The 14,292-nt window shown below is 36.5% G+C and overlaps 1 protein-coding gene across 5 annotated transcripts in view; it reads left to right on the plus strand.

Moving 5' to 3' along the window:
* SHPRH (SNF2 histone linker PHD RING helicase) overlaps positions 1-6,571 on the plus strand; it is an 81,449-nt gene extending 74,878 nt beyond the window's left edge. For 3 of the 5 annotated variants that reach the window (XM_067701843.1, XM_067701844.1, XM_067701845.1), the window contains exons 28-30: positions 548-726; positions 3,224-3,304; positions 4,596-6,571. In XM_067701843.1, coding sequence (XP_067557944.1) covers positions 548-726; positions 3,224-3,304; positions 4,596-4,692 — 357 coding nt within the window. In that variant the 3' untranslated portion in view covers positions 4,693-6,571. Of the gene's footprint in view, positions 1-547; positions 727-3,223; positions 3,305-4,595 lie in introns of those variants that run through there. The other 2 variants (XR_010933641.1, XR_010933642.1) reach the window with 2 other exon arrangements.
* Positions 6,572-14,292: the final 7,721 nt, after the last annotated feature.

Consider the following 14,292-nt stretch of genomic DNA (forward strand, 5'->3'; position numbering starts at 1 on the left):
TTTGAGGTCTGTTTCTTTAATATAGGAAGAGATGGCCTATGACGCACCTTTTGAATGGACAGAGGCCTCATTGCCCCTGGGATTAAGCTCTAAAGTCACTGCATTAGGCAAACTGCGTATGGTTAAACTATGCTTACATCACACTCAGCACAATGACAGGTGCACACCTAAGTGACAAACACCAAAAAAACCACCAAGAGTAAATTTAGTAGATTCATGTCTCTTACCTCACACTCATTCTTGCATTCTTTCTCTCACTTTTTTTCCTCTAAGCTCATATAGTTTAATTTGCATACATCACATACATGTATCTTGTGATTCCATTATATATCATAAAGAACAAGAGAGGTTATGTGACACTTTTTTTCATAAAGTCAAGCAATAAGTTTATGTTTTCTAAAATTGGTAATTTTACATTTAATTTTCTTAGTCACTACATTTCACAATGACCTGGGTACCGTTAGGCATTTTAACATGAGCTACCTATAATATACTGCTCTTATTTTTAACTATCCAGCTAAAATTTAAACGTACCTTTCTTTTTTAGGAGAACCTTTCAGCATTTAAACATGATCCCCAAATCAATATTTTGCTGCTGCCCCTGCACACAGGTTCTAATGGATTAACTATCATCGAAGCAACTCATGTTCTCTTGGTGGAGCCCATATTGAACCCTGCCCATGAGCTTCAGGCCATAGGAAGGGTGCACCGGATTGGACAAACAAAGTAAGGGCTAAAGTTAACATCAGTAATATTTGCTCCAGTTTCTAAGATACAGATCAGCATTTAAACTCTTCATTTATGTTCATCATAACCTATTCATTTTTAGTTACTTCCTTATGTATTAAATTTTCAAGTGTTATTAGATGACCAGAGACATTTTGAGATTTGCAACCCTCCCTCCTCCAAGCAGCAAACCCCAAATTCTCCCAGATTTTTGTCTCCTCCTTTAGAAACTACCCTGATCATTTCATCAAAACAGCTTCTTAAAATACTTAAGACAACTACTAAGTTGAAGGCATGTATCATAACTTTGAGAAGAAATGACTTTTGATTGGCTAAAGTAGCCTGTATTTAAAAGAAGGTATATTTCGTACATGAGTGAAAACAAACAGCTCTTTTATAAATTCTTCCCCTTAGGAAAATACAGCCTTTCAGGTCCACTCTAAGAGACAATTCGTTAAGCTTAAGGCGCAAAGTAATCCTAATAGTAGATATTATGTAGTATGTACTACTTTTATTCAAATGTCGGAATGGACAATTATCCTTTATAAGGTCTCTCAGATGTATTACCTCCTGGATGTTAGATGCTTTGAATTTTTTTTTTAAATGCATCCATACTAAGCACTCATGAAATCAATATTGATTGAATACTTACCATATGTCAGGTGTTATGCTAGATCCTGAAGATGCAGATTGCATAAGACATCATTTGTTTCCCCAAGGAGATCACTATGTGGTACAGGAAACATGATTTGACATATCATAGTAGAGTGTGAGAAAATATAATAGAAGTACTGTGGTAACAAAAGAAGGGAGTGATCTCTTGTGCCCTAGAGAGTCAGGAAAGGCTTCATTAGATTGACTCTTAAAGGAATAATTATTCCAAAGTTGGGCTAGAAAAGCGTGCTCACACAGCCAGAGTTGCCTGTGCAGAAACACAGAGGAAATAAATAACATGATATTTCTAGGGACCCTAAGAAGTGAAATTGCTGGAGTATAAAGTATGTGGAGAGGAGTGGCCGGAGACGAGGTCTTGTATGCCGTCCTCAGAAAGGTGGCCTGCTTTGTAAGCAGTGGCTGGGAGAGCAAATGATGACTTTTAACCTCAAGCAAGAAAGAGACGTGTTCATCAGGCAAAATATGGCAAAATAATATAATTGTAATAAATGCAAGCTTGTTCTAAATTACTACCAAGTAGCATTTGAAACGTACTTCTGTCTTATTGGGTTACTGCTTTTTGTTTGGTTTGGGTTTTTGGCGGTGGGGTGGGGGGAGCAGGGCGTTGGTTTTTTTGCTTTTTGGTTTTGTGTTATATCTTTAAACATTGAGTTCTTATCATTATCTTCTAAAGCATACAGTGGACTCATCCCAGATGTAACGCCACAAGTCTAAAAAGGCCACTCAACACTGTTTTACAATCCTACTATGCTTCCCTAGTAAATAGATTTTTCTACTTTCTGAGGAGACTCTCTTAAGTCTCCTGTATCTTCCTCCCCTTTGAGGATGATCTTGCCTCATTCAGAGAAAACAGATACAGTCAGATTAGAAGTGCCTCATCTTTCCATCACCAGCTTGAACAGTCTACCCACATCAATACCCACATAGTTCATTCAGTAAGATTTTATTGAGCTCCTCCTGTGTGCCGAGCACTGTTCTAAGTACTTGAGATGCCCTCACAGGGCTTAAACTCTAGTTGTAGGGGGTTGGTAGAGAGACAAATGGTAAACAATAAACATAATAAGTGAAATATATACTATGCTAGGAGCAAGGAAAAGAGGATTAAGAGTGCAGGCGGCTGGGCAGGAAGGCATGGAGGTTCTTATGAAGAAGGTAACAGCCGAACAAAGAAATGTGAAATGAGATAAAAAAGAAAGTCATGCAGATACCTGCCATCTCTGCCTCCGCTTTCTGCCTAAAAGTCCATCCTCCACACAGCAGCCAAAAGGACTTCTAAAGTATAACCAAGAATAATTCAAATTATGCATTAAACCCACTGATGGCAAGAATCCAAATTTTTGCCATGCCCTACAAGACCCTATGTGATTTGACCTCCCTGCCCTTGGTTTACAATATGCTGTGGCCATGCTAGCCTTCTTTCTGCCCCTCAGACATTTTAAGCTTTTGCCAAGCACGTTCTCTTCCCAGGACTTTGCATTTATTTGCTGCTGCTTCTACCTGGAAGCCCCTTCCACTCCTCCTTTTCTTACTAGCTGTCTCATCCCCATCAGTCATGCTTCAAGTCAAGTGTCACCCTCCTCATGTCATTGTCTGCACCTGAAAATATCTTATTTTGTGTGTCTCCCCTCAATAGATACTTGTTCACTCAGATTAAATCATTTGTTGTATTCACTGTTGACCATTGCCCCCGCCAGCACCTGGTTTAGTCCCTGCCACGGTAGATACCAACTGACTGACGAATATAACATATAATGTATGAAGTTTGTTTGTTCTAATTTGTTTTAAGGTGTTTTTAAACTTATAATTGTTATGTACCTTCTAGACCCACTATTGTACACAGATTCTTAATTAAAGCAACAATAGAAGAAAGAATGCAAGCAATGCTGAAAACCGCCGAGAGGAGGTACGTAACAGTTTACTTCAAGTGGACAGGAGAAGTTTTCCTGTTCATAAAAGGTTGTATAGGTGTGTAGAACTTCTTCACCTAGATGACCACTTAGTCAACCAAAAGATATAAGTGCAAATACTTTTTAAAAGCATGGTATGGCATTTTACCTCTCCAAAATTTCCCAGTTAGTACTTTGGGCATTCTATATTTGACTTAGTTTATTAATAGGGATTGTAATATATAAAAATACTTAAACTGTCCTACTATTAAAGAAACTTCAGTTCAGAGCTAGTATACTTTAAATCACCCATGTGTATTGGGGCAGGGGGTGGAGGGAGGAACTATCGTACATTTCTTTGCCACTGGATTACTTTTTAAATGAAATCCATCTTTATGTCCAACCTAAAAGCTTTAGTCTGATAGCTGTAACATGAAATTTAGAGTGCTGCTTGATACATCACACTGGTTAGTCACATGCAGGTAGAAAGGTCTGGACTTAAAACTAGGCCGGTAATTGTGGCATTAATTTCAAAGGCAGAACAGAAGCAGAGAGACCAGAACAGCCTTAATTTTGAAAACTTAAGTTTGGAATCATAAAACTTCCTAACATTTATTTCCTAATTAATTTTCTTTAAAGTCATTTTGAAACATAAACTAATACCTAACTGAATCCTTGTGAGATAGGTATGATTGGAAGATACACTCAGAAGAGATGATTGCCTTAGAAGGGATTGTTTCCACAGAGGTACTTTGCATAGCAAAGAAACCATTGGAAACCAGAAATTCTCTTTCATTGGGGGTCTGGGAAAGAAAGGCTACCACAAGAGCTTTTTGCCTCAAACATGAAGGCTTTTTGTTAGTGGTGTTTCCATATGTCAGAATTCAGTGCTTATATATAAGCTGCCTCAATAAAACAGCAATTAAAAGAGCTGTTGAATTTTTCTTGAAACAAATTAACTTCAGATACTAAGAAGGTAAGTTGTAAGGTGAGAGCTTTAGTACTAGCTGGCCGGGGTTTTGTTTCTTTGTTTTATTAATTGTGCAGAGAAAGACATTTTATGACCAAGTTTGAAAATGGTATATAGAAATCTTCACTAATTTTAAGAAGTTGTAATAATGATCCCATTGCCTACTTTCTTCCAGGAGTTTCCTATAACTCAATTACAAAAACTTAGAACAAATATGTTCTTATATAAGAATATAATATTATGTACTATTATGTCTTATATTATTATTATAAAGACAAATAGAATAATTTATTCCTTGGGGTTTCTTTCTGATTCTGCTCACTTGCAAAATCCTGCAGTCACACAAGCCCATCAGCGAAACATTCCGAGGCCTCTGTCTTGACCGTGGCTGATCTGGCAGACCTATTTACCAAAGAAACTGAAGACCTTGAATGAAGTACACTTGATTCAGTACACAGACTTTAATGTGTTTTAAATTTTTCATAGTTTAAAGAATAAAGTTATAAGTTAAACAATCCAATAGATGTCAGTAAACAGTGTTCTTAGTTGAATGAATTTATTTCTTTTTCAGTTGTACAGTGTCCTAGTAGTTATTGAGTCCTTTCCAATATACTGTTTCCACAATAGCTATAAAGATTTTTAATTCTACACTCCCAATAAAATATTTGTTTTTGTTCCAAAGAATACCTCTATCTGAGGGAATTAAGAGAGGTAATGTGTACTTTTCTTTTGGTAAGATCAGTCTTAAAAAGAGTTAGAATAACAGAGTAAGTCAACTAGTCTCGTTGTACATGACCTGGTATACTCTACCAACTAGATCTCATCTTTGAAAGAGCCTTCAGTATCTTTAGCACATGATTCACCAATATCTTATTAGTGATATTTTTAAAAGATGGTGAATTATGTTAGCTCCTAATTCTTTGAGTAGATGTAGACTGTAACTCCATAAATAGTAACTTTAGAGTAATGCAACTCCTAACAATAAGTTAATATTAGGCAATTATTTCTTTTCTCTGTATCTTGCCACTAAAAATCAAAACACTGCACACTTTAAGTATTTCTATTCTATGTTAAGTATTATCAGTGTAAGCAGTTAACTTTAGCCTTTCTAAGTGTATTAATGTTTACTTTCCTTAAAATTATCTAAACTGCTTTCTCTACTTTTAATTTGTCTTATTGAGTTTTTACATGTTTTAAGATTGATGTATCTGTAAATATTGCAATGTTTATCATTTCAATTCTTATCATTATAATATGGCAGGGTTTTTTTTATCGTTATTATACTAATGTCCTGGGTTCTTTTCCTTTCCCATGTTCTCGTGTAACTAGACTTTTAATCATTAATATCTAAATTTATGATAGGATTTGTTATTTCATTCCACTAGAACTTTCCTCAAGGACTAGTATTTGATCTTTGGAGCAAGAGAATGTCATATTCACATAAGCAAATAATTGCAAGTGATAATAACGTAGTGTTTCTTCTTCTGTGAAGAATTAATGGACTTTGAAATTGCTAAATAAGGAGTAGCTTGTTGTATCCTAGCCGTTTGATGTAATACAGATGTTCTTGATTTGTTTTCTTTGAGCCTTCAGAGTTTTAAATGACCCTCAGGACTCATTAGCTCCTACTTAGTTGCCCAGAAAACTGTAATAGAAATATACCCTGGATCACATTTGTCCTAGAGGCTTTGGTGCTTAGTTAAGGTGCATTTTCTTATTCTGGTTTATAGGGTGACATAATTCAACTGAAGAAAACACACACACATTTTTGGTGCTTATTTTCTTCAGTTGAAGGAAGATATGCATTGATTCTTTTATATGAAATATTAAACAGAACTATTATTTTTGTAGCTCTTTACATGTTATAAAGAGCTTTCCTATACATTCACGTGCTTAATTTGCCCAACAGTCCTGTGAAGTTGATATAATTAATATCATTCCTGTTTGAAAGGTAGAGAACTGAGATTCAGAAATACTGAGAAATGTGCCTATGACACACAGCAAGTAGACAGTGGAGCCAAGGTCCCCTGACTGCAAATCTCATGTTCTTTCTCTAAATCATATACCTTGTTGAGATTCAGAAGGCCCATGGTTATAATTTAATGATGAACATATTTCAGTATTTCTTTTTGTTTGTTTCCTAGTATTCCTTTCTGCGCTACAGTTTTAGGGAAAACAATTTGATATGCTTTAATTTTGTAAAAAAAAAGAAATATAAATATATAAATATACCTATCTGTATTAGAGAAAACCTGCTCTTATTTATTTCTGTAAAATATTATCAATTAAATAAATATTTTAGTGTAAATTGAAATTTGGGGATTTATTTAATTTCTGATCCATAGAACATACTGCGTGGTTTTGGGGGTTTTGTTTTGTTTTGTTTTTGTTTTTTGGGGGGGGATTGTTTTTTGTTTGTTTTGGTCTCTCGACAAAAGGTGTCAAAATTGTTTATACCACAGAATCCTATATTTTATAGACATTTATTATTTCTTCAAAACTGTTGTGACACTTCTCCCAAATGATTGTTCAGAACAAATTCAGATCTCGTCCCCACATCTTGGCTGTAAGCAAAGGACTTCTTTGTTTCCTCCTTCCATCATTTTATATTCTCTGAAATATCACTATACTTATAAATAGTTGTTCTTAAATGGGTGCTTTATTAATGAACCAGTGAGAAAAAAAAAATGAGGTAGTTCGAGTCCTTAGCTGAAATGCATGTGGATCTGGGGCCACATCTCTGTTTAAAGAATCGAAGTGAGCTTACTAGGACTGAAAAGACTTATTTATAGGCAATGTGAAATGCATATACCTAATTCCTTAGTCTTTTGCTTCAAACCCAGGTAGCTTTACTATGTCTATTGCAGCTTCATCTTTTCTCTCTGTATGTGATCTCAGTAGAATGGCCCATGTTTTAGTGATACAGTATTAGGGATTGGTCCCTTTCATATCATATTAATAACAAAAAACTGAAAACTCTCTACATTGATAATTCAACATATAACCACAAATTCTTTATAAACAATTATCAGACTTAACAATACTTGTCAAAATATTTAGGATTTGAATTTAATAATGCAAGATTAATCAACTCAAGTTACCTTGTTAAGTAGACAAAGGAAGAAATGATGTCTTTTAAATCTTCTGCTCTCGTTTACTAGTCCTCCCAAGATTTAGTGTGCTTAGTTCTTTATGTTTATTAAACTACAGGATAGTCTTCGAGAAATGCAAAACTCACCTGTGCTAGAAGACCTCAGCCTTAGTTAAGCTGAATAAAAAGTATCTTTCAGTTTTTCTAGAATTTAAACGAAATCCCACAATTATATGCCATTTCTTAATTTCTAACTGACATATCAATATAAAAATGAAATGTTATTAAAACGGTACAGTACAAGCAATGTGTTTTAAACCTGTCTACTCTGATAAAGGAAATCTAATCCTCAATGATGCTTCTTCAAAGTGGGATCAATCAACTCTATATTTTACATAATTTACAAGAATTTCCATGTACTTCTGTTACATTGTGAATGTGATGTAAACACTATCACACGTAAGGCTTGAATATGAACCACTTGCAAGCCTTCCTTTAGAGGAAGGCTGTGTGAGTAATTGATAACCCCAAAGGGAATTCAGTTCTCACAGTGGGTATATGGTGTTGCCTCTGAGTTGAATAACAGACAGTATCACGTACAGAAAATAGCAGGAGAACTTGGCTGGGACCAAAGTTGGCATCTCCAGCTTTCCCATTCCTTCAGTCAGGCTTTCAGAGACCTGCATACCTTGTCTTTTAAGTTCCCATACCATCCCTTAACCCTATTCCGTTATTTAATATCAGTGACTCTCAAGACTGATTTTGTCCATTAAAACTGACTTTGCTATATTGAAACCAAATCCTTTGTACTATAGCATATGCTTTTTACTTGCAAAATAGAAATAAAATTTAACCTCCATTATCTGTGTAATGATTCTTTGTATGGGTGACTATTATTATTATTAAATTATTAGGTAACTTTTGCTTTCTGCCTTTCAGATATTCCATACCTTCAGCCTTTACTTAAAGAACTCCCTCTCCAAACCCCTTTGGTATCTTTGTCTCCTAATAAACCTGCTCTTATGTTCCACGTCCTTGATAGAGCCTATTCAAGGAGCAATTTTGAGCAAGGACCTGTTTTCAACACATGGGATCTTTTCAGATCCGTGATTTGTATGTCTCACGGTTCTGATCCCTGAACTCTCCGTGTCTTAGCAAACATCTGTGCCCAGATTTCCTTAGAAACTACTTCCTCCTCACTTTATTAATAATTTATTTGGGGTATATCTACTGAGATGACCTGCGCTTATTTTCTTTCAAGACCATTTCATGTATATTTGCCACATCCCTAATTCTGAGCTCAGAATTATAAAGGCACCTTATGCCCCTTTGTTTCCCTGCTTCCCAATCAAATGAGTGCTACACCAGTTTTTTTTTTCCAGACTGTTTGTAAAAATGTCCATCAACTAAAATGAAAACACTACTGTTTGTTGACCATACTGAGTATATTTTCCTTTGGCTGTCACAGAATATTGTCTTCTTTGCTCAGTGCAAACCTGTGTTTTAAAAGGGAATGTATTTTAGTCCCTGATCTCGCTCTATTGTATTAGAATGTTTATAAATGATTAACTAGCTATAAAACTGTTAAAAGCATCATTGTGGAATATTGCTTAATTAAAACTTCCTCAGTGCTTTTCACTTTTTAATTGATAATCAGATTACTGCTTATATGCTGCAGGTGACCGCTTCTACCCTGAACTCATTCAGCTTCCCAGAGAATTGTCTACCAGCATGATACAGTACAAGTAAAGGTGTTACATAGCACTTCGCCTTCCTATCAAGTTGTTAACGATGACTCAATTAAGTAGACATCCAGTTTATGCAGTGAGTTGTTTTTAAGGGAGGATTACTTTTACTCATGATCTTTCCATATACATACAGCAAAAGATTAGCACGTTTCCTACTTAAATGGCTTTGGTCTTTCAAGCATCACCATAAAGATCTTTACTGAGGGCTTCCCTGGTGGTGCAGTGGTTGAGAGTCCGCCTGCCAATGCAAGGGACATGGGTTCGTGCCCTGGTCCGGGAAGATCCCACATGCCGCGGAGCGGCTGGGCCCATGAGCCATGGCCGCTGAGCCTGCGCGTCCGGAGCCTGTGCTCCACGACGGGAGAGGCCACAACAGTGAGAGGCCCGCATACCCAAAAAAAAAAAAAAAAAAGATCTTGATTGAGTAAACTACTTTTTAATTCTCTCTCCCTTCCTTCCTCTTTGTTCTTTTCCTCCTTGGTTTTAAAACTGTATGTCTAGGTACTGGAAGAGCAGTTTATTCACCATCACGTAAAAGGGTACTTATCAGACCCCCACCCAAGTGTCCTAACCTGGAGTCAGTGGGCCCTTGGGAGGAAGAGGTTTCCCAGATGAGCTTCAGAGGATAAGCCCCCCAAATTGTATACAGTCTGCAGCTCCCTGGAGAGAGTCCTGTAGCAGCCCAAACTGACAAAGACATAACCCATATGAACAGAAGGTCTTTAGAGTCCTCAATAATTTTGATGCACATAAAGGTCCTGAGACCAAAAATTTTGCGAACAACTACAATAGAGTCTTTTTAAATTATCTTCAATGTCTCCTCACCAAGAACAAGGCAAGGAATGGGCTAAATTTTTCTAGCCAAGTTTGTGGTAAGTTGCTATATACACAATTTTATTGATCATAGGCAAAGGCCTACTGTAGAAAGAAGTCTACCCACGCAGCGACAGCAAGTCTGGTGGACTGTAGCACAAGGAGTTCCATTTAATTTTGCATCTTACACTTTGTTTTAAAAAAAGTTAAATGGTTGAGGTTGCTTATAACAGCTGACTTTAAACCAAAAGCCATCTCCGTATGAATACAAAGTAAACTGATATTCAGAGTGACTGCTCTATGACCACAGAGATACTTGTCACCTGTGAGGCTCAGTTTTATGAGGCATTTTGTCTAGGCTGTAATCCCAGTTATCCAATCAAACACTGTGTGTTGCTGTGACAGTGTTTTACAGATATGATTAAAGTCCATAATCAGCTGACCTTAAGGGAGATTATTTTGGATGACCTGGGCAGGCTTGGTTTAATCAGTTGAATGGCCTTCAAAGCAGAAGTGAAACTTCCCAGAAGAAGAAATTCCATCTGTGGGCAGCAGTTTCAGCTCATGCCTGAGAGTTCCAGCCTGCCCTTCCCGATGGCCTACCCTATGGACTTGCCTAACTGGCCTCCACGGTCACATGAGCCAATACCTTGCCATAAGTCCTGGTTTTGTTTCTCTGGTTGAACTCCGACTCATACACTACCCTTGGGGAAACAAATGGGTGATAGGGTTTATGCTACCACTTTTAAATAGCATCGTAATGTTTCTAAGAAAACATACCCCAAAGTGTTTAGCCATGACTTAAACATCAAAGAATAAAGATTGCACCCCCAAAAATAGGACAGTTTATGAGTATCATTGGCTCATTAGTGGCCTCTGGTGTGGCATGTACACATTCTAGGGATAGTCAAGGAAATCCATTAAGATGTGGAAAGAAGATATTGGAACTTACACAGAGTGGAGGGTTATTTATAAAGGAGAAATTAAGCTTCCTCTTATTTAATATCAGATCAACACCAACACCTTTATTCCCATCCATTCATATGGCAATCACATGTCATCTGTGTAAGTGAATATGGGAGCTACGATACTATCAGGCAAAGAAAGTGTGAAGAATTTCATCCTTATAAGATGTCAGCAGGGAGGAGCTAGTCTACTGAATGCAGAGGAGGACAGGCCTGACGCATCCAGCATGATTTTGATTATCCGTGAGAAAGGAAATTTTAAACAAAATGAGTTCTCAAAGGAGATAGTGAAATCGTTTATGAAAGATTTTAAGTACAAGTGAACTTTCAGGCTCTTTTAAATCTTGTAGATGAAGCACTGTGGTATTTTCCATTTTAGATTTTTCTTTCTCCCAGAATACGTGGTGTTAAGTTCCAGAATCTCTTTAGCCAAGTGAATAATAACAAAAAAAAAGGGAAGCTGCTATTTCCTTTTCTAAAAAGTTAGTAAATATACAACTATTTCTTTTTAAAAATTTATCAAAGAATTCAGTGAATTCAGTAGAACGGGCATCGCCTCTCTTTGGGTGTCCAGTAAATAGTTGCTGAATTTAATTGGTTGAAATAACTGGTAAACACGGTCCACACCAGAGCAGAGTTGTGTGGGTTACTAAAACATCTGCAAACGTCCTGTCCGTTAAAGAGCACCAGCTAATAAACACTGAGAAATAAGATAACACTTCTCCTATAACTGCACTATTCCTGTGTGTTTCATATTTAATTGTAAGACGTGCTGTTTGAATCTGTTCTTTGTGATATCAGGAACGAATTGTTACACTATTATCTCTCTAAGATTGATTGAAAATTGCCTAAAGCTATTTGTTTCTTTTGGACTCCTATGAATCCAGCTGCCAAGAAAAGTGCTGCCTCTGCCCTGAAATCACAAGGCAACAGCGGATCCCAGATATAAAGAAACAGTGAAACCTGCTGAGGAGACTACCATTCAGGATAAGACACTATAGTGTGTCTCTTATACTAGACAAAATCGTGGGTCGTTTTCCTTTTCAGTTGGAGGCAAACTGGACCTTAAAAAGCACTGATATCCAACAATAAAAAGACAAATAATCCAATTTTTAAATGGGCAAAGGATTTTTTAATAGAAATATTTTTATTTCAAAACAAAAACATCAAAATCTTAAGAAGCCTAAGAGTTCTATAAAATTACTTCAAAAAACATCATGTATATTTTGTATTGCCACAATATAATATCACTAAACATGTTTGCCCTCAAATACGATTATCAGGTAGTCAGTACAAACAGTAGCCATTCTAACCTTAAGGGGTTTTTTTTTTCCAGCTTTAATGAGGAATAATTGACAAATATAATTGTATATATTTAAGGTATACAATGTGATGATTTGATATACATATACATTGTGAAATGATTACCAAAATAAGACAATTAACACATCTATCACCTCACATAATTAACTCTGTGTGTATGTGTGGTAAGAAGACTTAAGATATATTCTCAGCAAGTTTCAGTATACAATATTATTAACTATGGTCATCATACTGTACATACTCATAACTGAAAGTCTGTAAACTTTGACATATATCTCCCCTCTGAGGAAGATAAGTGACCAATAAGCACATGAAAAGATGATCAACAGCATTAGTCACTCGGGAAATGTAAATCAAAACCATCAAAACCCTAATGAAGAGGTTGGTGGAGGGGGAGAGAGGAATGAATAAGCAGAGCCCAGAGGATTTTTAGGGCAGTGAAACAATTCTGTATGGTGGCTACAATGGTGGATACATGCTGCTATTTATTGTCAAAACCTGTATAGAGTCTACACCACCAAGAGTGAACCCTAATGTAAACTATGGACCTTGAGTGATAACGATGTGACAAAATAGGTTCATCAGTTGTAACAAGTTACAAATTTACCACTTTGATATGTGATATTGATAGTGGGAGACTTGGGGGTAGGTGGAGATGGGTGGGAGGTTTCTGAGAACACTGTACGTGCTGCTCAATTTTTCTGTGAACCTAAAATGGCTAAAAAAAAATGAACTCTATTAAAAAAAAAGACACACAATGAAATATCATTTCACACCCACTAGGATGACTATAATCAAAACAATGACAAGTTTGGGCAAGGAAATGGAAAATTAGAACCCTCATATAGTGCTGGTGGGAATGTAAAATGGTATAGCCACTTTGGAAAACAGTTTGTCCACTTCTTAAAAAGTTAAACATACACTTACCAGCTATGCCACTCCTAAGTGTTTACTGAAAAGAAAACATATATCCATACAATGACTTGAATGTGAATAATTTGGCAGTTCTGCAAATTGTTAAACATAGAGTTACCATATGACCCAGGAATTCCATTCCTAGGAATATTAGTCATCTAGGGCTGCCATAACAAAATACCACAGTCTGGGTGGCTTAAACAACAGGAATTTTATCCTCACAGTTCTGGAGGCTAGAGGTTGAAGATCAAGGTGTCCTCACATGGTCTCTCCTCCGTGTGCATCCACCCCTAGTGTCTCTCTTCTTAGAAGGACACAAGTCATATTGAATTAGGGCCCCCACCCTAAAACTTGTTCTTATCAGCATTATTTACAGTATACAAAAGTGGAAACAACACAAATGCCGGTCAGATGATACATGGATAAACAAAATGTTGTATATATTTACAATGGAATATTATTTGGACACAGTAAAGAAAAAATGTACTGAGACGTGCTACAAAAGGATGGATCTTGAAAACATGCTAAGTGAAAGAAACCAGTAGTAAAAATACTATATGCTCCTATTTATATGAAATGTCTAGAATAGTCAAATCTGTAGAATCTAAAAAGTGCATTAGTGGTTGCCTAGGTCTGGGGGTGCTGGGGTATGTGGAGTGACTGCTAAGGGGCATGAGGTTTCTTTATGGCATGATGAAAATATTTTAAACTTAGATTGTAGTGATAGTTGCACAATTCTGTGAGTATACTTAAAAAATTGAATTGTACACTTCGATGGCTGGGTTTTATGGTATATGAATTATATCTCAATAAAAACATTTTAAAACATTTTTTAACACAGCACAAGGGTTTTTTGGTTTTTTAAAAGTAATTTGGCATGCAAAAGCTTTAGAAGAGCCTATTCTAGATTAAAATGAGACAGATGGTCTTCAAAATATCAGGCATATTTTGTTGAGAATATTGTACTGGGGGCCTGTGAATCTCATTGATATCTGGCAGCCACAGTTAAAATGTGTGTGTGTGGAGCATCTGGAATAGCTAGCTGTAACTGACACTCAACTGAATAGATAGCCATGGGATTGGAATGAATAAAGAATGCATAGATAGGGCTTCCCTGGTGGCGCAGTGGTTGAGAGTCCACCTGCCGATGCAGGGGACACGGGTTCGTGCCCCGGTCCGG

The sequence above is a fragment of the Pseudorca crassidens genome, chromosome 13, assembly GCF_039906515.1.
Source record: "Pseudorca crassidens isolate mPseCra1 chromosome 13, mPseCra1.hap1, whole genome shotgun sequence".
NCBI lineage: Eukaryota > Metazoa > Chordata > Mammalia > Artiodactyla > Delphinidae > Pseudorca > Pseudorca crassidens.